This window comes from Dermacentor silvarum, chromosome 2 (genome assembly GCF_013339745.2).
Source record: "Dermacentor silvarum isolate Dsil-2018 chromosome 2, BIME_Dsil_1.4, whole genome shotgun sequence".
Classification (NCBI taxonomy): domain Eukaryota; kingdom Metazoa; phylum Arthropoda; class Arachnida; order Ixodida; family Ixodidae; genus Dermacentor; species Dermacentor silvarum.
In genome coordinates, this window is record NC_051155.1 from 72674475 (window position 1) to 72690219 (window position 15745).

The window sequence follows — 15745 nt, forward strand, 5'->3', positions numbered from 1 at the left end:
GTTAGCTGAAAGTACCGCGAAAGGTGTCCGTTAAAACAGGTTTCGCTTAGAAACTAAGCGGAGGCTGACGCGGGACAATAGCGCTTTACCGAGGGGCTTAGCTGCTTCCAAATATTTGAAGTTAGGATGTCCTTACCATAGGCGGTGGCCACGCAAAACAGCAACAGTATTGCGCTCCGCATCTTCGGGAGCTGGTGTCTCTTGCGCCGCCGCTGCGCTCACTGGTCGGTGAAAGAGAAGCCAAACCTTTTTCTTACATATGAAGGCCTTTCATGATTGGCCTTGGACTGTACTAAATGTAGTTCACTGGATGAAGACAGACGCACGTGGACTAGCGCACGTCAAACCTGTCATACCAAACACAAAGCAAGCAGGATTCGGCTGTTTTGAGCTGAAAGCCGGACCTGTGCGCGTCTGTCCCTTTTGTTCGCCTTTCAGGCCAGTCTCAGCACCTAAATGTGGAGGACAAAATGGCCCAGCCGTCATTGTTTTAAGTCCTTGTGTCTCTAAGTTTGCAATGCATCGACGTAGACGAAAGTGAGCTGTTTTCGTGGGGCCTACACAGCATTGTGATGCGAGTATGCGAAACAGCTTGCGCAGAATGAGTGACGGCAGCCTTGCATGGTCGTATATTGCGCCTTAAAATGCTGAAGCAATGCTCGCCCACTAAAAGAAAGCTAATGGTTAACCGAATTGTGACGAGAAGTGGAAGCGAAAAAAGAAAGAAAAAAAAAAACGCTCGTGTCAGTATGTCGCTTCCAGACGCCACGTCACTACTACCGATGCCGACATTTATTTTTTAGCCTGGCTTTCAGACCAGGCAAAATTATTCCAATTCATGCGTTCTGATACTAATACTGCGTTCTTACAAAAAAAGGACGGCGAGACTATTATCGGATGACGCCGCTTCACATGCCAGGCCTCGATGGTGTGTCAGCAATCATAAGTGTCAGCACTGTTCTTATGAAATTATGAAATTATTTTTTGAACCAATCAATCACTTGTTGCCTTTGCTAATCGAAGGAGTCGCGCTTTAATGTGAACTTCAACCAATATGGTCGCCCTCCCGTATTACAATATCACTGTAATTTCATTGGCCGTATTTTCGAGCGATAACTTTCGGCGATACGATTACTTCTGCGAGATTTACCCCTGTATTCACAAACGCCCCTCGACTCGACGATCGTCTCAAAATGCTCCTTGAAGGTGGTTTTTCATTTCACAAACCGCCCTCCACTCGAAACGCGCCTTGAGTGAAGGAAAGCTCGAGCGTTTTACTCGAGAATCTCAAGGTAGGCCCGCAGCTACATTGAATGGCTTATCGAGTGCAGTTAGTGCCTAAATATGACTGCCTTGTGACCTGCAGTTCGCTTCGTAGGCTTTTTCTAGTGAACGCCAGTTGCCTCCGCAGCTTTTCTTTCGTTAACGATGCGGCACATTTTCTACGGCATCGTTTTACGGACCGCTGCAGTCCTCTGGAGCGCTTCGGCAACGAAGTAATTCTACTGAGGCGCGGAGACAGATCGACCGTTCTGTCAAGAAGACCGCCGGCTAGTGCATTGATCTGTCGTCTTATTCCGTGCACGAGGCAGCCAGTTGATGACCTGCATACGGGCATTCTTCGTGCGAGTGCTCCAAAACTATTATCAGCGCCCGTGCATTCACGTGTTTCTCGCGGCTGATCGTACAAAGCCGCCTCAGTTAAAGCACGGCGCGATACATTGCAACGAACTTCGAACCACTGAAAAGACGACAACTGCGGATATTCCTGCTAGTCGTCCGTATATCGCCTGTGTGTGATTGCTGGATGCGGATCTGGCTGCGCGAGCGCCGGAATTCGCTCCGCCTGAGCGGTTTGTACTCGGGTAGATCGTCACTGACTACGCTAATACAAGGACGGCGAAGCGCACCGCAGCAAGGCGAGTTTCTCTATGAACGAGCAGGTGCGTCCGCTTTAATTTTTGCAATTTTCCTTAATTTCATGCAGCTAGTCGCTCTAGAGAAAACAAAGAGTGTACTGCAATTTTGTGTGAGAAGTGCGCAGTCGGTGGTATTTAACGTCATAAGCAATATAATTACGTCATCGCTTCAGAATACTCAGATTTATTAGCTTATCATGCGTATGAACATAAGGGCCCAATAAAGAGGTGAGCAACCATAAAATTACACTCAGAATTATACCGCCATGTACGCACAGGTGAATGCAATGTTTTATTTCAATACAAAACACGGAATAACAGTGCAACTGAGTATAGCTTTTCTATATCACGTAACTTTTTATTGTGATCAAAAATCTGTAGCAGTGACATAGATCCTAATACAGGCAATGCTAGCAAGTGGTAGCAATATATTTCACGTATCTTTGTTGCGAACATTCCAGCCATTATTGGGGGAATTTTGTAAGCGTTAGATCGCTGTATGTCGCACTGGCTGCACAAGCGCTCGATCAGCTGAAATGCGTCTTCGCAAATATGCTCGATAATGTAAAAAATTGTGTTCTGGAACAAAAAAATCCTAAACGAATGTATTTAGTACGAAAAGTAAACTAAAGAAAACAAATACGGTACTTAAGCAAGTTTTGATACCCCTTAGCGCGATTGTAAGTTTATCACCAACCCCTTCTCTTATGCAGGAATCAGGCTGCCAACACAAGCATGCAGATCAACTGCCTTTCCAAGTGTGCTGTATGTGCTGCGCTTACACTGGTGTGCAAGTGGAGAGCAGCTGTAGTTGATGTGTCCTATTGAACTGCATTCGTCGCACTATTCTGTGTGGGACGTCTATCTCCATTCCGACATCCTGCCAAGTCAAACATCAGCACCAAAAGCATTTTACTGCATGAATTTCCCCTAACAGACACCTTGTAGCTCAAGTTTTTTATGTTTCTTCCAGGTTTCTTTTATTCAGCCAAATTTAATAAATCAGTACGTACCCCGTAATATGTTCTGGTTATTCTAAGCGCCAATCTCTAAAACAATAAAGCAACATTATCCTCGTATTTTTGTAATTTTATAGGATTGCAGAACAGCGTGAAGTCTGATCCTACAAACACAACCATTAGTACTACTGGCAAATATATTCTAGAATAAACCGCCCTCTGGCTAGACAGTAGCCTGTCTGGTGAGCAGTATGCAGTAGTAAATCCTTGTAGAAAATATGCTGCTTCTGCTCTAGTTCTAGCTTCAGCTGCAGATGTATTATAAAGGCCGGAGTGAATTTATTCCACAGGGTGGGAATGACAGTTAGCTTCCATGGGGCTTCCAGAAGTTCAGGAATTGAACGAGGAACACAACGCAGGGTAGCAGCGCGTATTGTGGAATCCCACAATAGGCCAAATGGTGATGCGCACTGTGACAATGGCGATGCTGAAAAATGCAGTATATAGCGCATTACTACCATCAGTTCACAAAAGCTGAGATCAACCATCAAAATTATGGCATATTTCTCAATGTACACTTGCTCATGCTAAAGTAGATTCAGCGTAACACTAAATACTAAAAAGTGCTGGCTTCAGATGGCTGCATTACAAATATTGTGGGCAGTAAAAAAGCTCACGTCGTCTCAACCGTAACACATTATGGGCAACTGATGATTTCACGCACCATAATCATGACTAATAGTCTCTTCAAAACAAAAATATATGTCTGAAGATGATAAAATATGATTTTGATTTTTAATGGCACGGCTGTGCCATGTTATTAGTTCTTAACAACACGGTGTCCATTTCGCCATTCTGTCAATGTGGCCAGACGTAAGTAAGTAACACCAATATCATTAAACAGTTTACGAAAATGAGCACCGACTAATTACCGCGCACATTAGTCAAGTACTTCTGCAGCACCTAGGATCTTTTGGGGAAGCAAGATGGTGCAATTACAACGGACAGACACCGTATCCATTGATGTTTGCCGGTCTGCCACAAGCCTTACTGTGCAGCATAGTTTCTTTTCTGATCAACTGGTCTTTCCGAGGTCGACATCCTGCAGCAGTATGCCAAAAAATTTTAGATGCGCAGGACGCTCATGCGCTAAGTAAGCTCAGTGTAGCTAAGCAACTGAAATGCAAAGACGTTGCACAATTAAATAAATGTCGCCGTTGCATGAACGTGGTCGTTGCATGAAATGTCGCCGTTGCATGCTACCACATAGCACACTGAAAACGTAAGAGAAAAGAAATAAAACCACTAACGCTGATAAGGAACAAGGAGATTTTCGGAATATTAAAACATTGCGTAGCGTATATGTGAAGTCAAGGTTCACTGAAAATGCAGGTATCAGTGCTCTTTCATTGACCATATGCGCTACAATTTAAACAAGCCGAATAACTACTACGGCTTCTAAAACAAAGTACAGGACACAAAAACGCTTGTTTTCTTCAACCTGCCAGAGCTTAAGAACTCAACCATGTGCATTCTGTCACATGTATAACTGCTTCTCCTCAAATGAAATATTTCTTACGCGATACTTGAATGATCATTGGACACAGGCGCCGAGTGTTATCTTCGGTATTTGTTTAAAAAGCGGGATAAGTAACAAATTCTCGTGCGGAATCTCCCACAAGCTTCATTTCCCCAGTTAAGCTTTCGCGCCGGCTTATGCTGCCTCGAATAATATGCTGCAGATGCTAATGGCCGCATCATAGGCAATTTATAGGGAGCCAGTACGTCATTATTGGAGACATCTAAAGCGTTTTATCGGCAGCGCGCGGCAATTTCAAGAGAACCGCATCAATGTAATGTTCTTCCATGCAATAATGGCTCACCCAACCATATTTTCTGTCGCCTTGAAGCTTTCTCAAAACTTTCCTAAAGCTTTCAGCAGAATTCGGTCTTGTAGGCAAAGCTGCCAATCGGCCGTTCCATCCCTGGTCTACTTCGCAGTCAATCTGGCTCGGTCACAATACACACACGGACAATATCACTCATATTAACTAAGATTACCAACCGCCATGTTGACCACAAGTTAAGCACATGGAAACAAAGAGCAGCAGTCCAATGGGGGCGCACATTTTGTTGTTACTCAGCCATGTGCCATACTTTAAGCTGTTGGGGTGCGATTGTTGCCAGACATCAAACACAGATCCCGCTTGAGTCGAACTTTCTCAGTGGCAGCGTTGGCGAGCTAAAGTTGTCCATTTCATCATGTTGTCGTTTGATAAGGAAGACGGATTAACGTAAATGCATATCTGTCTTAAATAATTGAGCTTATGCTTATCACGTTTAAGAATAGTCTCGACATCAGACGCCTTTCTCGGTCGGTCCACTTCACTTGAGTAGAGGACGCATTTTCGAGGCGTTCCTCGGCGGAGGAAATGGGGAGTAGCGTTCACAAACGCAACCGCGCCTTTAGTGAAGGAAGGCCCGTCGCCTCGAGAGAGAGAGAGAGAGAGAGAGAATAAAGTTTAATCAAAAGAGCACGCGAGCGTAAGTAGCTCCTCCGCTCGACGTGGCTGAGTCGAGGGCAAGCGTTGAGTTAAGGCTTGTTTACGAATACGGTGGTTAGCTTGATCGGGCACACTGAGCACGTAGAAGTATACGACCAAAAGCGTTTCTGGCGCTCACTGCACGAAGAAAGCGAAATTTGCACGGCGCCATAAACCCTCTCAGACGTATACGTCGATGCGGCCGACGCAGTCACGCAACGTCTCGTGAAAGTCATCATATCATCGGAAGTAATCACTCGAAAATACCGCCTCCATTTGTTCACGCACGTCAATGCAGAAGAGGACGACCTGGGCCCATATTCACAAAGACCTCGCTATGTTAGAATTGGTTGTTAGAGCCAAGACCAGCAAATGTTAACGCTGGACATATTAAGAACAAAGGTGGCCGGCCAATAGCGAACAGAACTGATGAAATAAAAGCCAAGGTTCACATAAATAGGTCGCGAAGCTTGGAACGAAAAGAAAGGTAAATATACCTGGCAGTGAAGCTTCCGTAGAAGCCCATACGTTCAAAACTTGGCGGCTCATCGGCGGGTCATGGGGCTTAGCGCAATTTGTGTGCGAAGGGAACACTTCCGGCGGGAGAAAAAATAATGTGACGTCATATCTGCTAAAAACAGAAGTGACGCCATTTCGTTCTCAAAGGCATGAAATTTGTTTTGGTGGCCTGTCATTAGAGCTGTATATTCAAATGCCCCCGCCATTGGACTTGATGGGTGTTTGGATCTTTCAGTGCGTAAAGCGATGCAGCAAAAGGTCAGCCGTATGGCGGTCGAAATCGCACCGCTGCACGGAACGTACTTTCTTTGGAAGCCGACGAAAGCTTTGGTTGCAGAGGGCTGGTCCCTTCGTCGGACCCCAAGCCCATCGGCCAGCTCAGCCGCACGAAAACATAAAGTTAACAATTATCTGGTGGTCGTAGCTCACTAGTTTTGACGGGACAGGTTAAGAAACGATGAAACTATCCGCGCTACCAAATTCACAAAAACGTCGACAAGCGAAACGACACAACGTGTGAGGGGGGCGCAATGTAACAGGTGAACTTTCCGAGCGCGCCTTTCTGCATACTTCAAGAGCCGCATAGCATTGCAAGTGATAGCGGCGTCATGGCGGGAGCTGAAAAAGGTATTTATTCTAAATTATAGAGTTCTATTTTTATCGCGTATGTAAAATTGATTAGGAATTTTATTTTCGTTGACTGAATCTAACTATGTATAGCTTTAATTAAAAAGCCCTATTTTCTTTGCCAATGTTTTGTTCCCTCCAAAGATAGTCGCGCTTCAATCGCTGCTCCCATAACCACCCTTTCTGATGTCGGTGACAATTCGTTCTAACCGCCTTTTGCCCGACGCTTCGCGACCTAGTTGGATCGACCTTGCGAAAAGCGTGACAATAGCTATTGCCAGCGATATCAGCGCACGATTGAAGCGCGATTAGGGAGGGGGGGGGGACAAACAGTGAAACTAAAAAAAAACCTGCGTGAATTTTTGAAAAAATTTAATCAAGATACTGTCGTACGAGTAAATATTCCATTTCAAATATTTTTGCGGTACTTAAACAAATGTAGGTTTTTTGGGATTTCACAATTTAGTAGTTCGTTCTTGGTGACCCCTACCAACCAGTGATTCTGGCGCAAGACTCGGCAAGACTGTGCAAACCAGCTATTATGTCGTGCGGAATGGCGTTGCTCTCTTGAACGCGGCGGTTTCATCGGATTTTTTTTTTCCTTGCGTGTTTGTTCAAAGTGTGGTGTGCCCTTCACTTCATGTTTTGCGTGGCCTAGCGCATGGCATTCATTGGCGAAAGGCGTGAGTGCAGGTTTTTTGTAATCGTGCAAGTTCACGGCTGCGGCATCCGCCGCGCTGTGTCTCGTCGTGAGGATAACTGCAGATTGCTCGGCGAAGAAACGTCGCGCTAGGTTCGTTCAATCTCTGTAACACAGGCTCTGAGCATCGAGAAAGAAATTTAACCAAGAGGGGACAATCCCATAGAGCCCAGCGGCTGAATTGACTGCAGCGCGCCAAGCGGTCGGTATAAATCACTTCCGGTTTCGGTTTTGGGTGCGCACATTTTGAACGCAAGCTAGCACGCCGACTGCGCCCCCCCACCCTCTTTTTTTTGCTCTTCAGGCGGAATCGGTTTATTATTTGGTAAAAATGATTGCGAACGCTCTCGTAAAGTCCCATCGAATCTGTGCCACGTGCAATTTCACAAAGTAGACGCAAGACCTTTTGTGCAACGAGGAAATATTTATTTTGCACTATATAAAAGCTCGTTCCGCGCTTTTTGTGCGTTCATCCAACGTTGTTAAACCAGGTAAGCAGTAGTTCCCGTATGATGCTCCACCGGACGGCACCAGCTGAAAAAAAGTTAATTACAAGCATGTTACATTTACAAGCACGTAACAGCATGTTACAAGCTTGTGTCATTTTGGTATTTAGACATAGGAATACTGCGTGCAGAGGCGAAACGTGCGAAAGCGGTGAATGGGCGGCATTACAAACAAAAGCAATTCGCTTTTACCTACATGGCGTAGAAAATACCCGACTCATTTTAAACAATACCATAAAATATGAAAACATCTGATGTCCAAGCGTTCCCCCATTTCCGCGCATTATTTCCTGCACTTTGAAAGCACAAACACACGGGCGACTTCGCGTTTCCAAAACTTGGCCTCGGCTGACGCGACGGTACGCGACATACACAGAGACAAACGCAACAGGCACGTAAGACAAATGCGTGGGTGCAAAGCCTGTTTTCAGTCCTTTAGAAGGCGGAAATTTCGAATTACAAGTTTCTGATATGTTCCTCGGCGTTATGTTTCGCGCGTTCTGCCGGCGCCAGCAGCACACTCCCATGTTATCACTCTTGGCAATCGCCCATCGCGTTTTCAACATGCGTGAGTACCGAAAGAAGGTATACAGTCTGTTTCACACTTAGGGGAAATCTCGGAGCGCATTGCATCGCGATGCGGCGAGCGCTGGAGTCGGGTGCCGGAAGCAGCTCGCGCAGACGCTCGAGGCGCGTTATCTTAAACTGCGTCGACTGCTCGACGCGGCTGGCCGCCAACCGCGTCGACAGCTCGACTCAAGATAACGCACTTCGAGCGTCTGCGCCTGCGCGAGCTTCTTCCGGCACCCGACTCCAGCGCTCGCCGCATCGCGATGCATTGTTCTGCGAGCGCAACGCCCTCGCAGAACATTGTGAGAAGCATGACCATCACATCAACTTTGACGGCACCAGTGTCATTGGCACTAAAGCTAACCACATGAGAAGGCTCTACCTAGAATCATGGTATATGCAAGCCATGCAAGGAAACCTGAACAAATCCACGGGAGCAATTCCAAGCGTATAACTGCACGACTTTCAAAACCACCGGCGAGCACGACAACAAAGAGACCTAGACCAGGAAAGGTGGAAAGCACAACACAAGGCTGCTAAAGAACGATATGTGTGGTCTTTCCGGGCGTCAGTTTTAGATTAAAACAAATCTTGGCTGGAGAGTTGTCCTTTATTCACAATTGTTTTTAATAAAACATCTACAGACAGACTTCTGTAGATGTTTACGTTTATAACTAAGATATGCACTCGCGTGCGCACTGCAGGTGTTGCAAAAATGGTGCGCTGCACTTTGACAGTGCTAACATTCTAGATGAAAGCAAAGATCACAAGTAAACTTCTGGAAGCGCATCATACGAGGAAAAGATGCAATAACTCCGTGAGCAAAGCTTCAACTTTCTTGTACAGATCGAAAGACTTTTTCTGCCTCAAGATAAGATGCACCTTACAGTGTATGTCGGCCCTAAGTTCACCATCGGGACACGTCTTTCGTTTTGCTTTGTGTGCATGCATGCACGATGCAGCGTTTACATTTAGCTTGCCTTGTTGCAACAAATTATTTATGAGTTCTTGCGCTGCAGTTATGTCCTCGAAAAATCTAGTTTTTTCAGAGATCACGTGGACCTGACTACGCAGAATGAGAACTTATCTTTACAGGAAGTCAGGTCGGCTATTTAAAAGTCGTTTATTCCTTTTTTAATGGGCCCAGATATCTGTTCTGATATTAAGCTTCCCGTGTTTGATGCAGAACTATCACAGTAAAGCACAGTGCGTTTATGACCAATTTTGAGCTAAGCTCATGGGTACTAAACATTCAATGTAGCAGAACAAACTCGCAAGAAACTTATCTGCTCTTGCACAAACAAAGATGACAGACCATTAAGTTCTTTGACATTGAAAGACAGAATCCGAAGTGCTGCATCTGTTAGGATGTCTGCAAAGCGAAAGGTTTATAGCGAACACTTTATAGCACTTGTTTAGTATCTTCCTAAAGTTCCCTAAATCTGTGACAAAGGTTGGTTTTGAAAACTATTAACGCTGTGATTTTCTGTCACTAAAAGCAACTGAACACTGGTGCTAGGGTAACATCCCCTTATGTCCACTGCACCTTGAAGACCTTTCCCATCAAGAATATTCTGTACCTGCCATGGCACAGAATATTCTTGATCTACGCATGTTACTGTGCAACACTATGCCAGTTTATTTCCATTCCACAGATCAAACAACGTACCATTAAAGAATTTAGGTTTTACACAAGATATGAGTAGAAAAGCTGAAGAACTGTCTTAAAAGAACCAAATAATTAAACACAAATGTACTCTAATGTTATGCCTATGAGACGAAACCCTGAAAAAATGTCACGGAGTGTAGGTCTAAAAGCTGCCGATGAAGCCTTTGTAACAGTACTCACGACCTGTTCGCAGCCTCTCCGGTGACATCTCACGAACCTTTTGAAGTTATGCCATTACACTTGCTTCGCAAGGGATGTTTCATTTCTGCCATTTTCACAATTTTTTTATCCCTTTTGCAATACAAGGTGATGGGTCAATCTTAGTCAGTCTTGCAAAGTCACTGTAAAATTGCAAAAAAAGATGCGTCCGAAGTGCACTACAAGAACCAAGCAAATACATAGCAGTTATTTTTACCATCATGTTATCTACAAGCACACAATTGACATTGAAGGTTTGGCAAGCGACAGATGTGAAGAATCCAAGTGAGCACTCTGACCTCACGAAATAGAAACGGCATTTTTCTTCTGAAGGTGTATGTGAAACTGAAAATTTCTAGTCACACAGAAAAGAAAACCAAGTTATGGTGCTCATTGTTTACTCTTTTTTTTATTGAAATAGAAATGAATCGAGTTGTCACCATGTCTTAGCCACCACTACCCTTTTTCGCTTAACACAGAAAAGTTTTAAAAAATTGTCGCAGTTTCACCCGAAAGGCGAAGCATCAATTGCGATAGCAAATTAGTAGAGAGCTATACGGAGTAAGCATAGTAGTTTTATCAGCTGTATTAACTTGGACATACAGCAGCAACAGCAACGCGCAGTACTGTTGTCGACGCCGTCGGCGTTGTGCCCGCGTTCGCACCGAACGTGCCCGGCGTTGGTGACTGTTGCCGGTGCCTCTGCGGGTGCCTCGGAGGTTTTCGATGAGGTCTGAACGGGACACTCGTCGAGCAGCGCCGGAAGTCTTTACCCACCTTCTGTCTCCCAACGTTTTTATATAAATAGGGATTTGGTGCCACAGCTAAACGTCGCCTCCCCCCCCCCCTCCCTCCCCCCCCGGCCTTTCGCGCCACCGAAGAAGTCGCGTTTGCTCTATATATATGGTGATTGTAAAGGAGAAAAGAGACGCTTAATTCTGCAGCCCTTCATGGAGCACAGCGCAGAACGCACGTTTGTCTGCCGCCGTGTGTTCGCTCCCCATGAAAGTGCGCGTCCCTCGCACCCTTTCAGTCGCACATACAGCATATGGCGCACGGCAACGATTTCATCACCGTTGACGTCATACGGAACCTCACGGCGACGGCAGAAATCCACTTTGGAGTGTCCATATAATTGCTATCGTAATAATAAAAAAAGGGTCTTGCTTTCGGTAATTTCAAAAGTGATCTGTTCAACACAGTTCTCTAGTATTTTTCACACATAAGCACTATGCACACACACACAATGTAGTTCAGTCAGTATTCATCACAAATGCCAGTGTCTTCATACAAGCGTTGAACGACTTTCATTGCTTTGTGGTATACCTTTTGATGGCCATGCGTCTGTGGTGCAAGGACAGTCTTGGTGACATAGCTAATGAGTCTTCTGCCCGAATACATTAGAGCACTAACTTTTTCATCAGATAAATATGTAGAGAGCAGTAGAGACATTTTTGTAGTACACTAGAGCATGTGTGTGCATTAAAATTAGTTTTTAAACTATTTACAAAAGCTCTAGTTTTTTTTAATGCAGCCGCTCCACAACCATGCAGGCTAAGTTAATGTAAATGCTGTTTCATACATAGTAGCAAAAGTACTTACCTTCTCAAAGCTCATCATGTATGGGTACTTCCTCTTCGCCTCATGAATATTATTTATCAAGGCCATCCTTTCATTGATTTGATCCTCGTTAGGGGAGCGTTTGTGACATTCACAACTGAGCCAGTCCGGGTGCATTGCAAAACTTGTTTCGTCTTCTCCGGCTATTGTAGAGATAGCAACGTCCTGAGGGAAGCAACACCAATATAGCTGATTGCAGCATAAATACACCTGCACTGCAAGAGGTATTGTCAAAAGTTAACGGCCTCATATACAATCCTTTTTATGTGATACATTTACACCAACACACAACTACGTAGGATTTGGTCAGCCATGAAAATAGCTAATTAGGTGGATTAACATATGGCCTTGTTCCCACCTGCTAGACAGGCAGAAAACCCACAAAGGACTGTGGTCGAGCATCAAACAACTTTGTTAGTACCCCAAAGGCCTCGTTTCAGCTGTATCCTTGCATTTTGTTGCCATTGGTCTTTCTGATTTATGGTATTTAGTTTTGCCTAGCTAAATTGCTTTGTTAAATATTTGGCCAGCCTAAATTGAATCACGAATCCAAAATATTTTGATACCACTTCAAAACAGAGAGCACTAAAAAGACAGGATTAAATTCTGAGCGCTTCGACTCAGTGAAAATTAGAAATAGTTGAAAGCATTAGCAAATGAAAATACTACGGTCACCATTAGCTTGCTACACGTCATCCTAGATAAACAAATCAACATATTGTATTTTACTGCGGAATGCCCCCCACGATCTTTTGCACTTTGTGCCACTGGAGCTCCACTGTGGCTGTTTCTTCACTGCCCTTCCTGCGTGACCCAAACTTCATGCGGTTCTCGCCCACGCGACCATCACTAGGGAGAACCCTTCACTGATTCTTGAATCTGTAGCACAAGGCTACCTTGCAGGAGTCCCGAGAGTTGCATGAACAATAAAATAATATTGTGCTCCAATTCAGACGTCACTTATTGTAAAGGGCCAAATGAAATGTTTATTAGGCATCATAGAAACAAGGAAAAGGCAAAGCAGTGCAAACAACACAAATGACAGAACACATGTTCATACTACCTCCCCGTAGTATCAACATGTCATCAACCACTTTCAATTTTCAACCATCAACCACTTTCAATTTTCGAATTGAAAGTGGTTTTATGACCATGTACAATAAGTTCTGTCAAGAAAGAACAGAAAGGTGAAAGACACCCCAAGAAACAAGTCAGACACAATTTCTGAGAGAAAAGAACTTTAGATTTCAGCTAGAGCAGTTTCTTTACGAGTGTGGTCGAAGGCGGGCTGACGCAAGTCTCTCCCCTCATGTAGATGATGAAAGCTTCATAGGTTTCCCTAGGTGTTTTCCCTTGATATTAAAACTCATGTCTGGTGAAGCTTCTGTCCGCAGTTATTACGTTTGGAGTGTATGGGAATATTGCTCTCTGTGCCAGCCTCAATGAATTTGTACGCTCAAGGATTTGTACGATAATGGATGTGCCCAGAATCACATTGTCTAGAATCCCCACAGCTGGCTGCCCCAAGTAAAATAACAATTTACTAACAGCTCCACTTCCTACTATGTCCCTCAGTTGCGGGCTGTAAGCACACAGTAAGCAAATTACTACATCTCGAACTTTCTCACCAGCAAAACTATTTTATCATCTCAACAAACTCGGTCAATAAAAAAGATCACAAAAAATTTGGCGGTGCTCCAAATGCTCTGATGTATACAATGTGCAAAATACGCAAGCTGCCACTCCAACCACATTTCACCTACATATGCTCTTGTCATTATCAAACAGCAGATGCAAAACACGTAGCAGGTGCATTTAAAGTGGAAGCGTGCTCTAATTTTCTTCAAATTTATCAACGAAATTTAAGCTAGTTGAAGGCTACACATACACATACCTCGAGAGCCCCACGGGGGGTCTTCAGAAACGTTCTAGCATCTTTTGGAAGATTCCGGAAGCACCCGTGTGCTCTTAGCAGTCGGAGAAGCGGTGTCAGGGACCTGTGAGTAATGTTACATTGTAAAGCCCACTTTGCAAGCGAAGCTGCGAAATTTTAGCTGCTAGTGCTTTAGCTTCCTGCCCGTTCTGCGATTTCCTGCACGTCAGCGTTAAATACATCGGAAAACCGTTTTTCTGAATCCTCACCGGCTTCGGATAGTCACCAGTCGACGAAAACCTCCGCATTACGATCTGAACAATCCGAGCTGCTTTCTGTGCAACCTGGGCCGGTATTTTGTAGCGATGCCTTATGCTTTATTTACTAGTCTTATCATCCATCACTCACGGCCGGCTGATCCCGTTGATAACGTGAGCGTACCGTCGCTCTGACCACTGACCAAGCGCGAAAAGCGCGAAGGGGCATTAGTATCCGGAAAGGCATCCCTACAAAATACCAGCCTTGAATAGCCTGTATCCGCGCTACTGCTAACAGGCGTTGCGCTTACTGCACTGAAGCTAGGATACTCGCTTTCGGAGTAGCTCGCTTGCGGTTCACTTTTGGGCACGCTACTGCTAGCCCGTCGCGAACGCTTACTGAGCTGCCGGTGCGCCAGGCTGCCGCCTGCCTCGACAGGCTGGCCAAGCGCTTCAAAGAATTCGGCAACCTCGCGGCGTGCTCTGCTCTTGACATATCTCAACATAGTGTTCATAATCAATACACATAAGCGTGCTGGCTACGCTAACGAAAGTTTACTTACCGTTACGAGACAAAGGGCTGCTGTTCCCACCGGAGCTCGCATCGCGCCTTCTGTGCCGCCGCTTTCGATGGTGCGATAAACAGACGTTCAAAGGTTGCGGTACGTACGACTTTCCGATCGGTGGGCACTCTGGAGGACGCCAGTGACGATCACGCAGCCCCAGCCCCAACAGCACTTCAAAAAACTAATGCAAACACGCGACTTCAAGTTCACTCCGGCTCCGAGAAGAATGATGCAATCGCAACGCAAATACGCCGCCAAAGCAGGCAGAAGGAAAACGCGAGACGTTGCGCCACAGCTGCTTCTTGCCAATTCTTCTTTATAGTTGCTACTACATTTACGTTATTATTTTATAAAATTAAATGCAATAATATGTAGTAATAATTATACAAAAACGCAACGTTCGCAAGGTTTTATCTTTGAAGCATAAACGAAAGGCTGTTGATTATTGTAGGCGCCATTTTGTTAAGGACAATTTTCAGGATTTAGGCGTGAAATTTGAAATTTTACGTTCATTTGCTAGAAAAGGTTATTTCGAAAAAACAAGCAATTAGCACAATACTAATACCGATTGGCATACCTACACGTGCACCAACCAAACATTATCGAATTGGGGTAGTGATACGTCGCGTCTAGACAATATAACTACATGGTGACTGTAGAAAATGGAACGTTTATTGTGTGCTCCACAGTCGTATTTATAGGGGTTCGTGACGTACACATCACGTGATCCAGGTTGCCAGCCGGAGACACCTCATTATCTTCCCCCTACAGATTGAGGCGGACAGGGGCTCTGCGTTGGCGGGTAGACCTTCGGAGTGAAGTCTCTGGATCAGGGGCTTGATCCGCCGGTATACTTTGGTTTCTCGACGCTGAGTTATCCTGGCTTTGTATATCCAGCCCTGACGGTCCTGGCATCGTGTTGAAGTTTGTGAATCTTGTTCTGTCGGTTGATCCTGCAGTGGTAGTTCTCGTCTTCGCCCTTGGTCAAAATCTCCTGGCATGTTGATGTTTGTCTGTGGATTTTGCTCTGTCGGTTGATCCTGCAGTGGTAGTTCTCGTCTTCGCACTTGGTCAAAATGCCTTCCTTGAACCCCTTGCTGCGTGTCAACGGTGACCATTCTTGCTCCCTGTTGTTCCCTCACTGTGGCTGGTATCCATTTGGATCTCGTCCAGCTTCGAGTCCAAACCCGTTGACCCTTTTGCCAATTCTGTTTGCTGT

At 45.0% G+C, this 15745-nt stretch overlaps 2 protein-coding genes across 3 annotated transcripts in view; both read right to left on the reverse strand.

Moving 5' to 3' along the window:
* LOC119441557 (uncharacterized) overlaps positions 1-197 on the reverse strand; it is a 213571-nt gene extending 213374 nt beyond the window's left edge. For both annotated transcript variants that reach the window (XM_049661393.1, XM_049661394.1), the window contains exon 1: positions 137-197. In XM_049661393.1, the coding sequence (XP_049517350.1) occupies positions 137-182 (46 nt within the window). In that variant the 5' untranslated portion in view covers positions 183-197. The remainder of the gene's footprint in view (positions 1-136) is intronic.
* LOC119441559 (uncharacterized) overlaps positions 1-15745 on the reverse strand; it is a 189784-nt gene that overhangs the window by 100026 nt on the left and 74013 nt on the right. The window lies entirely within an intron of this gene.